The 17495-nt window shown below is 44.1% G+C and overlaps 1 protein-coding gene across 3 annotated transcripts in view; it reads right to left on the bottom strand.

Moving 5' to 3' along the window:
* thbs2a (thrombospondin 2a) overlaps positions 1-8059 on the bottom strand; it is a 32020-nt gene extending 23961 nt beyond the window's left edge. The window contains exons 1-4 of one of the 3 annotated variants that reach the window (XM_041849897.2): positions 7691-8059; positions 7065-7136; positions 5993-6552; positions 5170-5254 (exon numbers count right to left, since the gene is read on the bottom strand). In XM_041849897.2, coding sequence (XP_041705831.1) covers positions 5170-5254; positions 5993-6552; positions 7065-7131 — 712 coding nt within the window. In that variant the 5' untranslated portion in view covers positions 7132-7136; positions 7691-8059. The remainder of the gene's footprint in view (positions 1-5169; positions 5255-5992; positions 6553-7064; positions 7137-7690) is intronic. The other 2 variants (XM_041849894.2, XM_041849896.2) reach the window with 2 other exon arrangements.
* Positions 8060-17495: the final 9436 nt, after the last annotated feature.

Here is a 17495-nt window from a genome sequence, read left to right as displayed (position 1 = left end):
TGGGGCCTCAGCCCACCTAACAAGCTAGTGTGTCACAAATGGCACACTACCCCCTTTGGCCCATAGGGCTCTGGTCCAAAGTAGTGCACTATATAGTGAAGAGGGTGCCATTTGGGACACAGCCCTAGTGGGCCTTAATGGTGGGAGTCGGAGATGGAGATGATTTTTTGCAAGAAGCCCAAGCTAGGAAGTTGTTTCACGGTCATGCTCTCAGAGTGAATCACAGAGATGTACTGCTGCAGGCGCCGGGGCACGATGGGTGGTTGTTTGTTTTATAAACAGACCAGAGCTCAGCTGTGGTGTGATGGGGTGGGGTGAGCAGGCTGGGCTGGGCTGGCAGACAGCTGGGCCTGCATCAAGTATTCCTTTGGAAGAGAATGGTCTTGTCTCTTTCTCACTAGTCCAACCCAGACCTGGGCATAGTGGTATTTTTTTTCTTTCAAATACTTTGAGCGTTTGTTTAATTGAGCCTGCCTGGAGAAGAAGCATCCAGCTGCAGATTATGCGCGCTGAGACCGCCTGGTCGGCGAATATCAAAGTGCATGCGCGTGTGTCACAGATGGTATTTTGCATCTCAGTTGGTATGTCCGCATGCAGCGCAGTAATGCCCTGGACTAGAGCTATAATCTGTCACTACCTTTGGTCCAGGGCATAGCTAGTCGCTCTGGTCCGCACTAGCGCTGGTCCAGGGCGTAGCTAGTAACTAGCTAGCTCTGGTCCGCACTAACTCTGGTCTAGCTCTGGTCCGCAATAGCTCTGGTCCAGGGTGTAGCTAGCTAGCTCTGGTCCACAATAACTCTGGTCTAGCTCTGGTCAGCGCTAGCTTTGGTCCAGGGCGTAGCTAGTAACTAAGAGAGAGAGAGAGAGAGAGAGAGAGAGAGAGAGAGAGAGAGAGAGAGAGAGAGAGAGAGAGAGAGAGAGAGAGAGAGAGAGAGAAATTGGCTTTTGACAAGAGGGGAAGTGTCTGTTTATCCATGTCTCTCTCCACCTGGGGGGCTGTTAGCGAGCTGCCACCCACGCCCTGTGTGTGTGTGTGTGTTTGTTTGTTGAAATCCCAACGATAGGCCGAAATGACCATAGGAGTTGGCAGGACAGCACAAACAGATCTGTGTCCAGGTTAGGATTTTCCCCTGTATCTGTTGGATGCTTTGTTTGTATCATAGTGAATGATAATTGCGGACCAGAGCTAAACCAGAGTTAGTGCGGACCAGAGCTAGCTAGTTACTAGCTACGCCCTGGACCACACATACGTAAAAATGTATGCACACATGACTGTAAGTCGCTTTGGATAAAAGCGTCTGCTAAATGGCATATTATATATTATTATTATAATGCTTTTGCTATACCCATTGCCTCAACAGTCCCTACAGTTTACAATCACTAAGCAATATTTATTTATTCTATGATCCACATTGTCTCACTCATAATTCTGTGGTTTTCATAGATCCCAGAGGTCTCACTACAAGTGTTTGACAGACTATTACGTGGTCTACAACATGATAAACTGTCCACAGATATAACATAGAGTTGAAGCCGGAAGTTTACATACACCTTAGCCAAATGTGAATAGGAATGTGAAATGTCAGAATAATAGTAGAGAGAATGATTTATTTCAGCTTTTATTTCTTTCATCACATTCCCAGTGGGTCAGAAGTTTACATACACTGAATTAGTATTTGGTAGACCCATTTGCGACCAAGCTTTAACTTCCTGACTGATGTCTTGAGATGTTGCTTCAATATATCCACATAATTTTCCTTCCTCATGATGCCATCTATTTTGTGAAGTGCACCAGTCCCTCCTGCAGCCAAGCACCACCACAGCATGATGCTGCCACCCCCGTGCTTCACGGTTGGGATGGTGGTCTTCGGCTTGCAAGCAATCCCCTTTTTCCTCCAAACATAACGATGGTCATTATGGCCAAACAGTAAAAAATTTGTTTCATCAGACCAGAGGACATTTCTCCAAAAAGTACGATATTTGTCCCCATGTGCAGTTGCAAACCGTAGTCTGGTTTTTTTATGGCGGTTTTGGAGCAATGGCTTCTTCCTTGCTGAGCGGCCTTTCAGGTTATGTCGATATAGGACTCGCTTTACTGTGGATATAGATACTTTTGTACCTGTTTCCTCCAGCATCTTCACAAGGTCCTTTGCTGTTGTTCTGGGATTTATTTGCACTTTTCGCACCAAAGTACGTTCATCTCTAGGAGACAGAACGCGTCTCCTTCCTGAGCGGTATGACGGCTGAGTGGTCCCATGGTGTTGATACTTGCGTACTATTGTTTGTACAGATGAACGTGGTACCTTCAGGCATTTGGAAATTGCTCCCAAGGATGAACCAGACTTGTGGAGGTCTACCATTTCTTTTCTGAGGTCTTGGCTGATTTTCCCATGATGTCAAGCAAAGGGGCACTGAGTTTGAAGGTAGGCCTTGAAATACATCCACAGGTACACCTCCAATTGACTCAGATGGTGTCAATTAGCCTATCAGAAGCTTCTAAAGCCATTACATAATTTCCTGGAATTTTCCAAGCTGTTTAAAGGCACAGTCAACTTAGTGTATGTAAACTTCTGACCCACTGGAATTGTGATACAGTGAATTATAAGTGAAATAATCTGTCTGTAAACAATTGTTGGAAAAATTACTTGTGTCATGCACAAAGTAGATGTCCTAACCGACTTGCCAAAACTATAGTTTGTTAACAAGAAATTTGTGGAGTGGTTGAAAAACAAGTTTTAATGACTCCAACCTAATTGTATGTAAACTTCCGACTTCAACTGTACATCTGTTTAATAGTATATTGTACTGCTTTTTATTTATTTTAACTGTGATAAATGCAAAAATAAATGATAGATAGAACATCAGATAGATTAGTTAGCCCAAAGCAGTGTCTCAGACTGGGGTTCCTGGTGAGGAAAGGCCTGAGGAACGCAGTGTATCCAGCCAAGAGTGTGTTGTGTGTGTGTGTGTGCATTCATGCTTGTGTGTGTGTGCCATGTGTAGTAGTTGAGCAGAGATTAATGGGTGGTTAGGGACTCTAATGGTTAGGGACTCTAAATCAGGCTAGGTCCAAGTCACGCTGGCCCCGTTTAACCAGAAGAATCTCCCAAGTGTGTTTTAATCTGTTGCTATGTGTGTGTGTGTGTGCGTGTGTGTGTGTGTGTATGACTGTGTGTGTGTGTGTGTGTGTGTGTGTGTGTGTGTGTGTGTGTGTGTGTGTGTGTGTGTGTGTGTGTGAATGTGTGTGTGTGCGTGCCTTTAGGACATGTCTGTTGATGAGTTATTCTGGTTGGTTCACGACTCCTTTATCATCCTCTTTCCCTTCTTTCCTCTCCTCTTTTTGACTGAGATAGAGGGGAAGAAACACAAGATATTTCAACTGCTTCCCATTAATTGTACAACGTGGCAGTTTTGTGTGATCTTATGAGTGACTTTTGAGCTAGCGTTAGATATATCTGATGCCAGGGTAAGACCTTGGCTGGTAAGAGCATCTAGACTTTTTCCAGTGACTCACTGGGAAGTCTCTGTGACATAACATCAAATCTGCTCATTCAGGTAGAATCGAAAGGCACTTGTGCCAACAATGGAGCTACAAGCCACACATACACAGACACCCACACACATTCAGGCATGCACGCGAGCACACACACACACACACACACACACACACACACACACACACACACACACACACACACACACACACACACACACACACACACTCACATCACACCCACACACCCTGGGGTTTCTGGACCTTCTCAGAAGCCCCTACTGAGGATTACAGGGCCCCACGCCCAGTGTGAACAAAAGCAGCAGAGAGGCTACTACCCCATCAGCCAATTCATGACCTCACTATGTGTGTGTGTGTGTGTGTGTGTGTGTGTGTGTGTGTGTGTGTGTGTACATGCAAGGAAAAGTGGTGGTGACTCCCTTATTTCCTTCCAGCATAGCATTTAACTTTCTCTATTTTTCTTCCCCAGGTATTTCTTCCACTGCCAATGGAAATAAATGTTAGCATCTGTACAGTATCTCCTTTTGTCTTGACGACCGCAGCACACACACACAAACACACACACATTGGTTGACTTCACGCAACCACACTGAAACGGCTGTTTCCGCTAACATGATGTAATACTGTCAGATATCGCCACATATCAGATCTGCAAGCTTTCCGTGACCCACTAAAACTAAAGACCGAAAAAAGTGATAGAATAGCAGAACCAGACACAATGGAAATAAGGAAGAACTCCATCTTTTTAAGTGGTTGGACTTTGTTGGGGAAATTTGTTACGGTTTTATCTAAATGAAACACAGAAGACCAACGCTGTAAGAGGTTGCATGTGACTGTGGGTGCATCTCAAATGGCACCCTATTCCCTATGTAGTGCACTACTTTTTACTAATGTAGTGCACTATAGGGAATAGGGTGCCATTTGGGATGCTGCATGTGAGGCAGAAGGATGGATCGTTCAGTCACATCTGCATTGAATGGGGCTTTATTGGGGAGTTTAACGGAGATCAGAGCAGTTCAGGAAGGACGAGTTAAAGTCGCATCATCAGAATATTCAGAGCATGAAAAAACTATACAACAGAAACCCAAAAAGTACTAGCTTCAGTCAGTCCCAGATCTGTTTGTGCTGTCTTGGCCATTTATATGGTCATTGTCGTGACAAACTTGGGATGACAAGGACCATAACAGTTTGCTGTACAGCACAAACCGGTTTGGGAAAAGGTTACCTAGGCTGCGTTTATACAGGCAGCCCAATTCTGATATTTTTCCACTAATTGGTCTTTTGACCAATCAGATCAGCTCTTTTGCCCATAATTGGGCAAAGGATCAGAATTGGGATTTCTGTGTAAACGCAGCCTAAAGGACAATTGCAGTAACACAATACAGCACGATTTCAGACGGTCTTCGAGATTATGTCCTTGAAATATATTTACATATCATATCGACCCAAATTGGTAGGATTCAGTCTATCCAAACTACAGGGGCATGTTCTTAGGGCACGCAACGGAAAACATTCTAAATCTTTTTGCAATGGCAAACAAAAATTAGCCTTTCTCATTGGACAAGTCCAGGTAGTCCCTGTTTCAAACTTTAATTTTTTTCATTTGGTGTCTAATGAACACGACCAGTCCAGTAACGTTAGCCAAAATCCCTTACCTGGCTTAGTGACTTCACAGCCTTTATTCCTGAGAACATCATCCACGGATGTGTCGAACATGAAGCGAACATTCTGCAGTAACCCCTGTGTGACAAGACAAGAGACTGATCAATGACTACTAGGACAGTTGTGTCACATTAGACTAGCAGCTAGGAACAACTTCTTTGGTATTCGCTTACCTTGAGCTACTATGTCAAGGTAAATGAATACCAAATGAGTTACTCTTAACGGCTAACATTAGACTCATCATCATGACTCAAGGGGATAGATCTGAAATGGAATCCTATTCCCTATATCTAGTGCACTACTTTTCTGGACAAAAAATTGAGTGCAATTTTGGATGCACTTCATGCCACATTTCCAGTAGGTCCTTGTTGAACCGTTGAACCCTCCTCAGAGGGAGGACCATTGGTTTTCTACATTGTCTGGAGACCTGTAGTGTGAAGTGCGCCTAGATGTAAAAAATGACAGGCTCAGGTAAAACCATAAAGGTCTGTGTAATCTGTCAATAAAAATATTCTCTCATAATTACATGGTTCACTTCTTTGTAATGCTATATGGTTTATTAACTTCTTAAACTTTTATTATGACTAAGACTAAGAGTAGGTTAGGACTTTGGACATGGTGTAGTCGGGTTTTTATTTTTAACAAAGGCACACCCTACTGAAGACCACACAAGTAATAAAGTGTAGAAGGAAAGTTTTTCCCTTATAAAAATACAGTCTAAACGTTTTTTTTTTTTTTACTACTGGGAACGACTGGGAACCAAGCTTGAGTTGAACAGCATAATACAGTGGTCTATTCCATAGGACAAATTCTTACCCTAAAGTGGTTTTCGCGGATGGATCCCTTGGCGACGAACATTCGGCTCTCCTCTGCCTGCAGGTGCTCGTAGAATGGCTCGTCCAAGATGAAGCTGTCGATGAGACTGCAGCCCACAAACAGATTTGCATTTTCGCCATGAACATGAAGTGTGATATTCTTCCACTGCGAGTCAGACAGGTCAACATCCTCGAAGGAGACAACATTTTGAGAGCCGTCCACCCAGTAGACAAGGTCCAGCGTGTTGGCGCGACCGTTGGAGACAATTTCAAACTGCCGTTGGCCGTTGGTGCCTTCCAAGGCGATGAGGGTTCCCCGCGAGCCACGGTCCTGGCGCATGCTGGCCACGAACACGAAGCCCTCATTGTTCTGGATTTGCTGAAGCATCTGTTTGAGCACGGGCGCGCTCACAGAGGGCAAATGGTCGAAGCGGATGAAGCGGTAAGCGGGGTTGTCCGTGTCTTGACCACGGAATTGCTTGGCGCCCAGAGTCTTGCGTGTGATACCGCTAATATCAAACAGGTCAAACGTTGTGTCGTCATCCATAGTAACCTCGCCATCTTCCATGAGTCATACAGGGGATAGGTAAGGAGAGGAGAACGTGTACAGCCAATTAGCTTGATGAAACAACATGGCATTCTTTACAAAAATCTGACCAAGTGATTTTAGCTAGGTCTATAGCAGGGCTCTCCAACCCTGTTCCTGGAGAGCTACCCTCCTGTAGGTTTTCGCTCTAACCCCAGTTGTAACTAACCCGATTTAATTTATCAACCAGTAAATTATTAGAATCAGGTGTGCTAGATTAGAGTTGTAACTCAAAAACCTACAGGACAGTACCTCTCCAATAACAGGGTTGGAGAGCCCTGGCTATTGCCTAACTGGGTATGCTTTTATGCACAAGCAAAAGTGACAGCATCATATTCACTCATGCTTAATGCTTTTTACATCTAAAACCTACAGCATCTGCGCAAGCCACACAAACATCAGACTTATTTAGCAATAAAAATGTAATGGAATAGTGGTTATGATAATGATGAAAAGGCACATAAACTTTATGCATCAGTAGATTTACCTTGAGGTAGTGCTGAGGAGCAAAGTAATAAAATGGGCAGCAAGTTGAGACTTCTCCTGAGTATCATATCTCCTTCAAAACACAAGAGACACCAATGTTGATTATCATCAGAGGTAACAGCACATTTTAAGTTGTTAACTTTATCACTATTGTAATGACAATGTAATAGTAAGTAAAATAAAGTTGATGAAACTTTACTTTACTTCTCATAAGTAAAGTTGCCTAGCCATTACAGGCTATCTCTTTTTTATTCACCCTCTGCTCTGCTGTCACAAAGTGACAACATGTTCATTGCAACTGTGAATACTGAAGTTCTCAGTCATTCCATTACAAGTGCATCCCTTAATGAAGAATCCACAGATCTGCTTCAACAATAGCAACGCTGTAAAGCCAAAACGAACACAGATTTCTCTAGGAAGATACACGAATTAAGCACCTTACAACGTGCACATACAGTATATGTACTATATAGGCTATTGGGAAAAGAGAATACACTACTTCTAAAACAATTTATTCAAATGCATTATGTTTTTCAAAACGAATTAATCAAATAACAGAATATAGGTTTGCTGCATTCTTTGACTAAATGATTCTGACTAGCAGTAAACTTGAATGCAGCAACTTACCTGGTGAAAGTGCAAATCCCCCTTTGAAAAAATCTGTTAGATATCCAATGAAAAAGGAGGTAATAACAATATATATTATTCTAATAAGTATGAATAGTGGAATGAAAACGGAATAACTGCTATAAACCGGTGCATAAAATGTAACGTCCGCTTGGTTTACCTCACTAGATCCACATTATGCAGGGAGGACTTGATAGTGGCTTAAGCACAAGTCTCCCTCCCTCTTATATACTTACTCCTCACTACGACCATGTCAGTCAAGTTTAAATATGAAATGTTAGGAACCGTTGCTGAGGCGGAACTACATAATTCCGTTCTGATAGCGTAATTGGCTCGTACCTGTTAGAGCGGCATTTACCATCCACCCGTGACCCCCTCCCTCGCGCTGTCTCAGTGTCTCAATCCCACTTCCCTATCAAGCCCATTTCATTAGCAAAATCAGAACGGAACCCCGTTTCGGGGAGGAGTTATTGATGGAGAGATAGTTATAACGAGGTGGGATGTGAGGCGCGCACTTGCTTTTAGTTTTGGGAGAGCAAAGCGCTTGGTCGCGAGGGCTATGTGAAGCACACACTACCCACATATTTTCTGTGGATTCGCACAAGATACTGAACGATTTTTATGCTTTGTTATGCATTCTATGTGGCTGTAAATGAGAACAAAATCCTCTCTCGTCTTTGCAGTCCAGCATTTTCAAAACGTTTCCAAAACTTTTACATTTATGTTTTTCTTTTAGTTTAATTAATAGCTCGGAATTGTAACAATTGTTAAGGTCTGTTTGCATATATTTTGGAGGCTATTTATAGGCTACAGAACATTGGTATTAAACCCCTATAAAGTATAGGCTATTTATAATGATATGACAATATTTTAGGTTGATAATAATTCTGGTTGATAACATATTTCTGATATTTATGCATGTGATATATCAGACATTTTGTAAGTGAAATCAGCATTCATAAACTCACACTGGTAGGCCTAATCTACTCCAATTTCAGAGCACTCTGGTTTGACAGTGCCAGAGCACAGAATAATAAAATAATTTATGAACGCCCCTAAACTCGGTTGTTATGACAGGTGTAAGTAGGCCTAAACATCGGCAAAAATGTTTTATTAAATTGTTGCCATAACACATTTACATTCACTAACTCTCTTGATAACATGAAAACACTCTAACCAGCTCTGCTAGGGCGAGTAAAATGTTCAGAGTGAAGTGTTCTCTCATTTGTGTCTGGAAGTAGCTAGTAGCAAGCTAGCCAACTTTAGCCAGTTAGTTTGGATGCTTGGTTGCCGTTGTGAGGTCAGAACGCTTGGATCAACCTGCTCTGAATTTACAAATCCCCAGCGCCCACTCCTGAGCGCACTCTGTTACTCCAGAGTGAATTTACAAACACACCCGTAATGTTAAAGCCAGACTCAGTAAGTCTCATTTACTTCATTTGTGTTTATGAAATATCAAAATGTCGGGGCGACAAAACAAACCCAGGCAAGACATTATGTAAACAAACCCAGGCAAGAAGTCATAAGGTGCTATATCTAAAGTCCCATTTCCACTGGCACTTAAAATTAGGGCCAAATTAGGGTCAAATTCGAGCTGGCTCGAATGAAATTTTCAAAATCGAGCTGGGTCAAGGGAAACTCGGGCCAGCGCAGACCAGTTCCACAACTGGTGCGAGCTCGATTAGAATTCGGGCTGGTGACACCATTACTATGCAACCACCAGCTGATCACTGCTGGATGCTGACACCACAGCAAACTCGTCTGGGCTTGTTGCTGTTAGCTAGCACATGGACAAGCAATACTGCTCACGAATTACCACCATAGCTGGATCTTTCATTTATTTTTGCACTTCACAAACTTTTATGAGAACAGTCAGCCCTCGAATGCTAAGTAGCTATCCAAAGTTAGCTTGCAAATCAGAGTTTAAACAAGCTAGCTAGCAGGAATTTTAGCTGGCCAGGTCACATTGAAAGCTCGCTAGCTACGTCGCATTGAAAGCTCGCTAGCTACATCATATCAAACCTGTCATTTGGTTTGCTTGGTTAGCTAGCTAGCTAATAGCCAATGCCATGGCAAGCAAGGTAGGAATGAACCTGTTATGCTAGGGACTATGCTAACCATTTAGCTAGCTAGCTAACGTTAGCAAGCTAAATATATGGCTGGCACTGGCAGGAGTATTGGGTAACGTTAGTTACAGCATGGTGAGGGTGAATTACATTCTTCAACATCTTGCTAGCTAGCAACATTATCTAAACCAGCTGCACCGTCACATATTGGCTACCTAGCAACATTACATAATTTCTCATTTCTGGAGGCAGTGGAAATGCAACTCGAGCTAGCCCACCAAGGCTAGCCTAACTGTGATGAATGTGATAGAAGGAGTCAGGCGCAGGAGGGTAATCACCAAATGCAGAGTTTATTCCGTCGTACACACATAGCGCTGGATAGCGACAAACGAAACAGGCACAAGGGAAAATCTACCCTGGCAATACAAGGTAACGGTAGCTCCAACAATAACAGGCACAGGGGAAATATCTACCCCGGCAATTACATTTACATTTACATTTAAGTGATTTAGCAGACGCTCTTATCCAGAGCAACTTACAAATTGGTGCATTCACCCTATAGCCAGTGGGTTAACCACTTTACAATAATTTTTTTTTTTAATAATTTTTTTTTTGGGGGGGTAGAAGGATTACTTCATCCTATCCCAGGTATTCCTTAAAGAGGTGGGGTTTCAAATGTCTCCGGAAGGTGGTGAGTGACTCCGCTGTCCTGGCGTCGTGAGGGAGCTTGTTCCACCATTGGGGTGCCAGAGCAGCGAACAGTTTTGACTGGGCTGAGCGGGAACTATGCTTCCGCAGAGGAAGGGAGCCAGCAGGCCAGAGGTGGATGAACGCAATGCCCTCGTTTGGGTGTAGGGACTGATCAGAGCCTGAAGGTACGGAGGTGCCGTTCCCCTCACTGCTCCATAGGCAAGCACCATGGTCTTGTAACGGATGCGAGCTTCAACTGGAAGCAAGTGGAGTGTGCGGAGGAGGGGGGTGACGTGAGAGAACTTGGGAAGGTTGAACACCAGACGGGCTGCGGCATTCTGGATGAGTTGTAGGGGTTTAATGGCACAGGCAGGGAGCCCAGCCAACAGCGAGTTGCAGTAATCCAGACGGGAGATGACAAGTGCCTGGATTAGGACCTGTGCCGCTTCCTGTGTAAGGCAGGGTCGTACTCTCCGAATGTTGTAGAGCATGAACCTGCAGGATCGGGTCACCGCCTTGATGTTAGCGGAGAACGACAGGGTGTTGTCCAGGGTCACGCCAAGGCTATTCGCACTCTGGGAGGAGGACACAACGGAGTTGTCAACCGTGATGGCGAGATCATGGAACGGGCAGTAACAAGGTACGAGTAGCTCCACCAAGTTACACTACTCTCACAAATAAACAATCACCCAGAAGGAGAAGAGGGGCAGAGGGAACACTTATACACAGACTAATGAGGGGATAAGAACCAGGTGTGTGTAATTGACAATACAAGACAAATGGAATGATGAATTATGGAGCGGCAGTGGCTAGTAAGCCGGTGACGACGAACGCCGAAGCCTGCCCGAACAAGGAGGGGAGGCAGCCTCGGCGGAAGTCGTGACACTAACCTGGGTTGACATCAAAGTGCCAATGGAAACGGAGCTTAAGAGTTCTCAAAGTGGCCGCTGGGCTGGCCACCCTTCGATCAGTATCAGTCCACTGGCATACCGGACACCACGCAGCCCACACCAGGCGGGGGGCACACTAGCTCTGGAGGCCCATGTGCTTGTCTGACATCAATGTCTATTTTTTTATTTATTAAATAAATAATTTTGACAGTAACTTCCAAAAAGTCATTCATAAACCTTTTTAATTTCCATATAGGAAGCTAAGTAGTGGAAAAATATCAGAATTGGGCTGCCTGTATAAACGCAGCCTAGGTAACCTTTTCCCAAACCGGTTTGTGCTGTACAGCAAACTGTTATGGTCCTTGTCATCCCAAGTTTGTCACGACAATGACCATAGAAATGGCCAAGACAGCACAAACAGATCTGGGACTGACTGAAGCTAGTACTTTTTGGGTTTCTGTTGTATAGTTTTTTCATGCTCTGAATATTCTGATGATGCGACTTTAACTCGTCCTTCCTAAGTATAGCTAAGTATTGATCAAAGTGCCTATAATAATTGAACTGATTGAAAGTAAGGGGATATCGGTGAACAAATGCCATGGTCAAGGCTACAACGGCGCCAGTGCAATGACTGGAGGTTACTCAGATGTTCAAAAGCGCATATCAGACCGAGAGCCTAATGCTTCTTATGGAGTTCTCTACATTTTAGTTTAGAAAACAATCTCTCTGCAGAAGCTACAGTTACAGGGAAACTGGGCATAAAAGGGAGTGGTGCTTCAAATATAGCAGTTAACATCTTTAATCGAGCCTCTTGCATTCTCCTTAATTGCCGGCTTCGACATGTTACGGAAAGAGATTAATTGTATAGGAAGCTCTGGGACATGTCGTCTGGATACTGGACAGCCAATAAACAGATTATCATCTTGAACGGACAACAGTTATTGACGGCTCAAACAAAAAAAAGCAGTTTATGATTTTGTTCATACTGGTGAACCAGCGTTTGAGTTGTGTGGTTGCAATATCAACAATTGTGTGCAGCACAATTGTCATATAATGTCCCAGGGATGACTGGGTTGTCAATACTCAGTACAGAAAAACAGCAGGGCCCGCAACCTGGACTTACAGGCCATGGTGAAAACATTTGCACACAAAAATGGAAGGCGATGCAGTCAGTCACATACTGTAGCTACTATAAGCCTCTACGTAGATAAAGAGAGAGATTGGCATTAAAAGACTGGTTTTATGCATAACTTTCTAGCCAAGCTGGGAGAGAGCGCAAGGACAGCTCATGTCATGCAGGTTCAGGTAGGCTATGCAGGACAGTTGTATATTTAAAAAAAAATCTATTGGGTGTTGATTAGTTGTATCAGACATTTATTTTACAATCTGCAATGTTTAAATTTCCAACTTTAATTACTGAGCAAGTAATTACATAATTGCTGCCACCCAGCAGTCTAAATGGACGCCCTGTGACACCATGTATAGCATTGTGAAATGTTAGGCTTAACATGAGAAAATGAAGACCAAATAAGCCTATACCAATAAACATTTAGGCTATCCATTAGCGAAAGCAAAGCTACATGCTACATACCCTGGCACCACAGAAAGCCTATCACTGTTTCGATAGGCAGCCGCATAGACATTTCAGCACCATGGACAGCGATAGTAGTCTATATATACTTTGTGAGTGGCTGTCTGGCTAACACATTCCATTTTATTTTAGGGGGGGATCCCTGACCTTGCAGGGGTCCAGCGTTCAACAAGGGAAATAGTTTGTGAACATCGGCTAATGTTAGTTAACACATTCCATTTGTTTTGTGTTAGCCGCAACCGTTCGCTAAATTTAGCTAACAGTCTGAGAAGGAAGTGTGCAGCGAAAGTAAGTGTCTGTTTCGGGTCTAAACTGCCGCTAAAACTAATCAAGTGGACATGTAGACTTTCTACTATATTTAGTAGGAATAGCGATGTCATTTTCAGTTTGAATATTGTCACTAAAAAGCCACAGTAATCCTTACAAAAAGTAGCTGTTTGCTGTTTCACAGTAACATTTTGGAATGTTCATTCAAATCATTCAACTGAAATTGTTACTCTGGCAACATGTTCACCGAAAACAGAAGCCTTGTTGAACTCGTTGAACTCGCAGAGGGGATTCTCATTTGGGCTACTCTACTGTATTATAAAAATTGGAGTCAGCGATTAACTTTACACCAGTAAAATGTAATTCTAATGTACATAGACATGTTCAACAATATAGGCCGCCTACTGTGGTGCAATGGTAGTGCCGTTATCTGCTTGATGTCTTCCAGTGCAACCACTTGCTTGGAGTGTCGACCCTCAGCAACTATAGCAGGGTTGAATAAAAAATAAATTTGCCATTAAAAGATTGCAATAGTAAACTCAACATTCAAGATGAAAACAGTTAGCCAGCTAGCAACTACAGTGCCTTCAGAAAGTATTCACACCCCTTGACTTTTTCACATGTTGTTGTGTTACAAAGTGGGATTAAAATGGATTTAAAAGTCATTTTTTGTCAACGATCTACAGAAAATACTGTAATGTCAAAGTGGAAGAAAATGTAACAGTAATATATTTTGATTAGATAAGTATTCCACCCCCTGAGTCAATACATGTTAGAATCACATTTGGCAGTGATTACAGCTGGGAGTCTTTCTGGGTAAGTCTCTAAGAGCTTTGCAAACCTGGATTGTACAATATTATTCTTTTTTAAATTCTTCAAGCTCTGTCAAGTTGGTTGTTGATCATTGCTAGACAGCCATTTTCATGTCTTCAAGCCGATTTAAGTCAACTGTAACTAGGCCACACAGAAACATTCAATTTCCAGTGTATAATTGTCCTTGCGTTTTAAGAAAGGTGGATTTGTCTCCCAGTGTCTGTTGGAAAGCAGACTGAACCAGGTTTTTCTCTAGGACTTTGCCTGTGCTTAGCTCTACTGCTTTTCTTTTTATCCAAAAAAATAAATCTTTGCTGATGACAAGCATACCCATAACATGATGCAGCCACCACCATGCTTGAAAATATGAAGAGTGGTACTCAGTGATGTGATGTTTTGGATTTGCCCTAAAACATAATGCTTTGTATTCAGGACAAAAAGTTAATTTCTTTGCCACATTTTTTGCAGTATTACTTTAGTGCCTTATTGCAAACAGGACGCATGTTTTGGAATATTTTTATTCTGTACAGGCTTCCTTCTTTTCACTCTGTCATTTAGGTTAGTATTGTGGAGTAACTACAATGTTGTTGATTCATCCTCAGTTTTCTCCTATCACACCCATTTAACTCTGTAACTGGTTTAAAATCACCATTGGCCTCATGGTGAAATCCCTGAGCGGTTTCCTTCCTCTCCGTCAACTGAGTTAGGAAGGACGCCTGTATCTTTGTAGTGACTGGGTGAATTGATACACCATCCAAAGTGAAATCATTAGCTTCACCATGCTCAAAGGAATATTCAATGTCTGCTTTATTTTATTTTTACCCTTCTTTGTGAGATATTGGAAAACGTTGAATCTGTGCTTGAAATTCACTGCTCGACTGAGGGACCTTACAGATAATTCTATGCAGAGATGGGGTAGTCAAGATCATGTTAAACACAATTATTACACACAGAGTTAGTCCATGCAACTTCTTATCTGACTTGTTAAGCACATTTTTACTCCTGAAGTTATTTAGGCTTGGCATAACAAAGGGGTTGAATACTTATTGACTCGAGACATTTCAGCTTTTCATTTGTTATTAACCTGAATTACGTTTACATTTAAGTCATTTAGCAGACGCTCTTATCCAGAATGAAAATATAAACGCAACATGCACCAATTTCAACAATTTCAACATATAAGTAAATAAATTAGGCCTTAATCTATGGATTTCACATGACTGGGCAGGGGCGCAGCCATGGGTCGTCCTGGGAGACCACCCACTTGGGAGCCAGGCCCAGCCAAACAGAATGAGTTTTTCCCCACAAAAGGGCTTTATTATAGACAGAAATACTCCTCAGTTTCATCAGCTGTCTGGGTGGCTGGTCTCAGACGATCCCACAGGTGAAGAAGCCGGATGTGGAGGTCCTGGGCTGGCGTGGTTACAAGTGGTCTGCAGTTGTGAGTCCGGCTGGCAACAGCTCTGGTGGACATTCCTGTAGTCAGCATGCCAATTGCATCTGTGGCATTGTGTTGTGTGACAAAACAGAACATTTTAGAGTGGCCTTTTATTGTCCCCAACACAAGGTGCACCTGTATAATGATCATGCTGTTTAATTTAATTTAATTTGCCACTGTATTGTCCTAGTGATGGGGCCTGTCATGAACCTTAAAAGTTTCAGATATGTAAACAGACCATAATAAATGTCAAAATTTTTGTTATCTTGGAAAGCTGTGAGTGCTATTATATTTACATTTTAGTCATTTAGCAGACGCTCTTATCCAGAGCGACTTACAGTTAGTGCATACATTATTTTTTATACTGGCCCCCCGTGGGAATCGAACCCGCAACCCTGGCATTGCAAACGCCATGCTCTACCAACTGAGCTACATCCCTGCCGGCCATTCCCTCCCCTACCCTGGACGACGCTTGGCCAATTGTGCGCCGCCCCATATGATACAATGTCAGTAGGCCTACTTGTTGCATTTACAACTTGTCTATGTTCTATTGTCAACTGATTTCAGCCAATGTATGTGTCACGATCGTCATAATGATTGGACCAAGGCGCAGCGTGATATGCGTACATCTCTTTAATAGTGTACTAGCAACACGATACAAAATACAAAACAACAAAATGAAACGTGAAGTCCTCGGTCATGAACACAAACCAACACGGAACAAGATCCCACAAAACACAAGTGCACAACAGGCTGCCTAAGTATGGTTCCCAATCAGAGACAACAAGCAACAGCTGATTCACGTTGCCTCTGATTGAGAACCACCCCGGCCAACATAGAAACACATAACCTAGAACAGAACATAGAAAACGAAACATAGACACTACACAAAGAAACTAACACCCTGGCTCAACATACAAGAGTCCCCAGAGCCAGGGCGTGACCATTGGCTTGGTGCGGGGAGCAGGAATGGGCCGGATCGGGCTGACGAAGCGCACCACTGGCTTGGTGCGGGGAGCAGGAACAGGCCGGGCCGGGCTGGCGACGCGCACCATAGGCTTGGTGCGGGGAGCAGGAACAGGCCGGGCCGGGCTGGCGACGCGCACCATTGGCTTGGTGCGAGGGGCAGGAACAGGCCGGGCCGGGCTGGCGACGCGCATCACAGGCTTGGTGCGAGGGGCAGGAACAGGCCGGACCGGGCTGGCGACGCGCACCACAGGCTTGGTGCGGGGAGCAGGAACAGGCCGGGCCGGGCTGGCGACGCGCACCACAGGCTTGGTGCGAGGGGCAGGAACAGGCCGGGCTGGCGACGCGCATCACAGGCTTGGTGCGAGGGACAGGAACAGGCCGGACCGTACTGGGAACACACACCACTGGCCTTGTGTGGGGATCAGGAACGGGCCGGACCGGACTGGTAACACACCTCAGTACCTCTCGCCGTGCCTCTACACTTTCCTTCCCTCTAATGACCAATTTGCCCCGTAACCTGGTGGCCTTCTCTCCTCGTCCACAAACTCGCCCTTTATCTGCCTCCAGCAGCCCCGTCGTCCATGCCGTGTGCCCCCCCCCCAAACATTTCTTGGGAGTGCCTCTCGCCTGTCCGACGACGGCCCGGTTGGCGCCGCTTCTCCTCTCCTGCCTGGGTCTCCCCCTTCATCGCCCTCCGGTAACGGACGGCCTCCTCCTCCGTGATCTGCCCCCAACCGAGGAGGACATCCACTAACGTTACCTCCGGCGTTTGCTCCTGGACACGCTGCTTGGTCCTGTTTTGGTGGGATCTTCTGTCACGATCGTCATAATGATTGGACCAAGGCGCAGCGTGATATGCGTACATCTCTTTAATAGTGTACTAGCAACACGATACAAAATACAAAACAACAAAACGAAATGTGAAGTCCTCAGTCATGAACACAAACCAACACGGAACAAGATCCCACAAAACACAAGTGCACAACAGGCTGCTGTCAGTGATTCCGATGTGGATGTGGTGGAGGAGTCAGGCGCAGGACACAGAGGATACGTCCAAAAGACTTTAATAGTCCAAAGAGCA

Source organism: Coregonus clupeaformis, chromosome 31 (genome assembly GCF_020615455.1).
Source record: "Coregonus clupeaformis isolate EN_2021a chromosome 31, ASM2061545v1, whole genome shotgun sequence".
In the NCBI taxonomy this organism is placed as follows: domain Eukaryota; kingdom Metazoa; phylum Chordata; class Actinopteri; order Salmoniformes; family Salmonidae; genus Coregonus; species Coregonus clupeaformis.
This window is presented reverse-complemented; position numbering and strand designations above follow the sequence as displayed.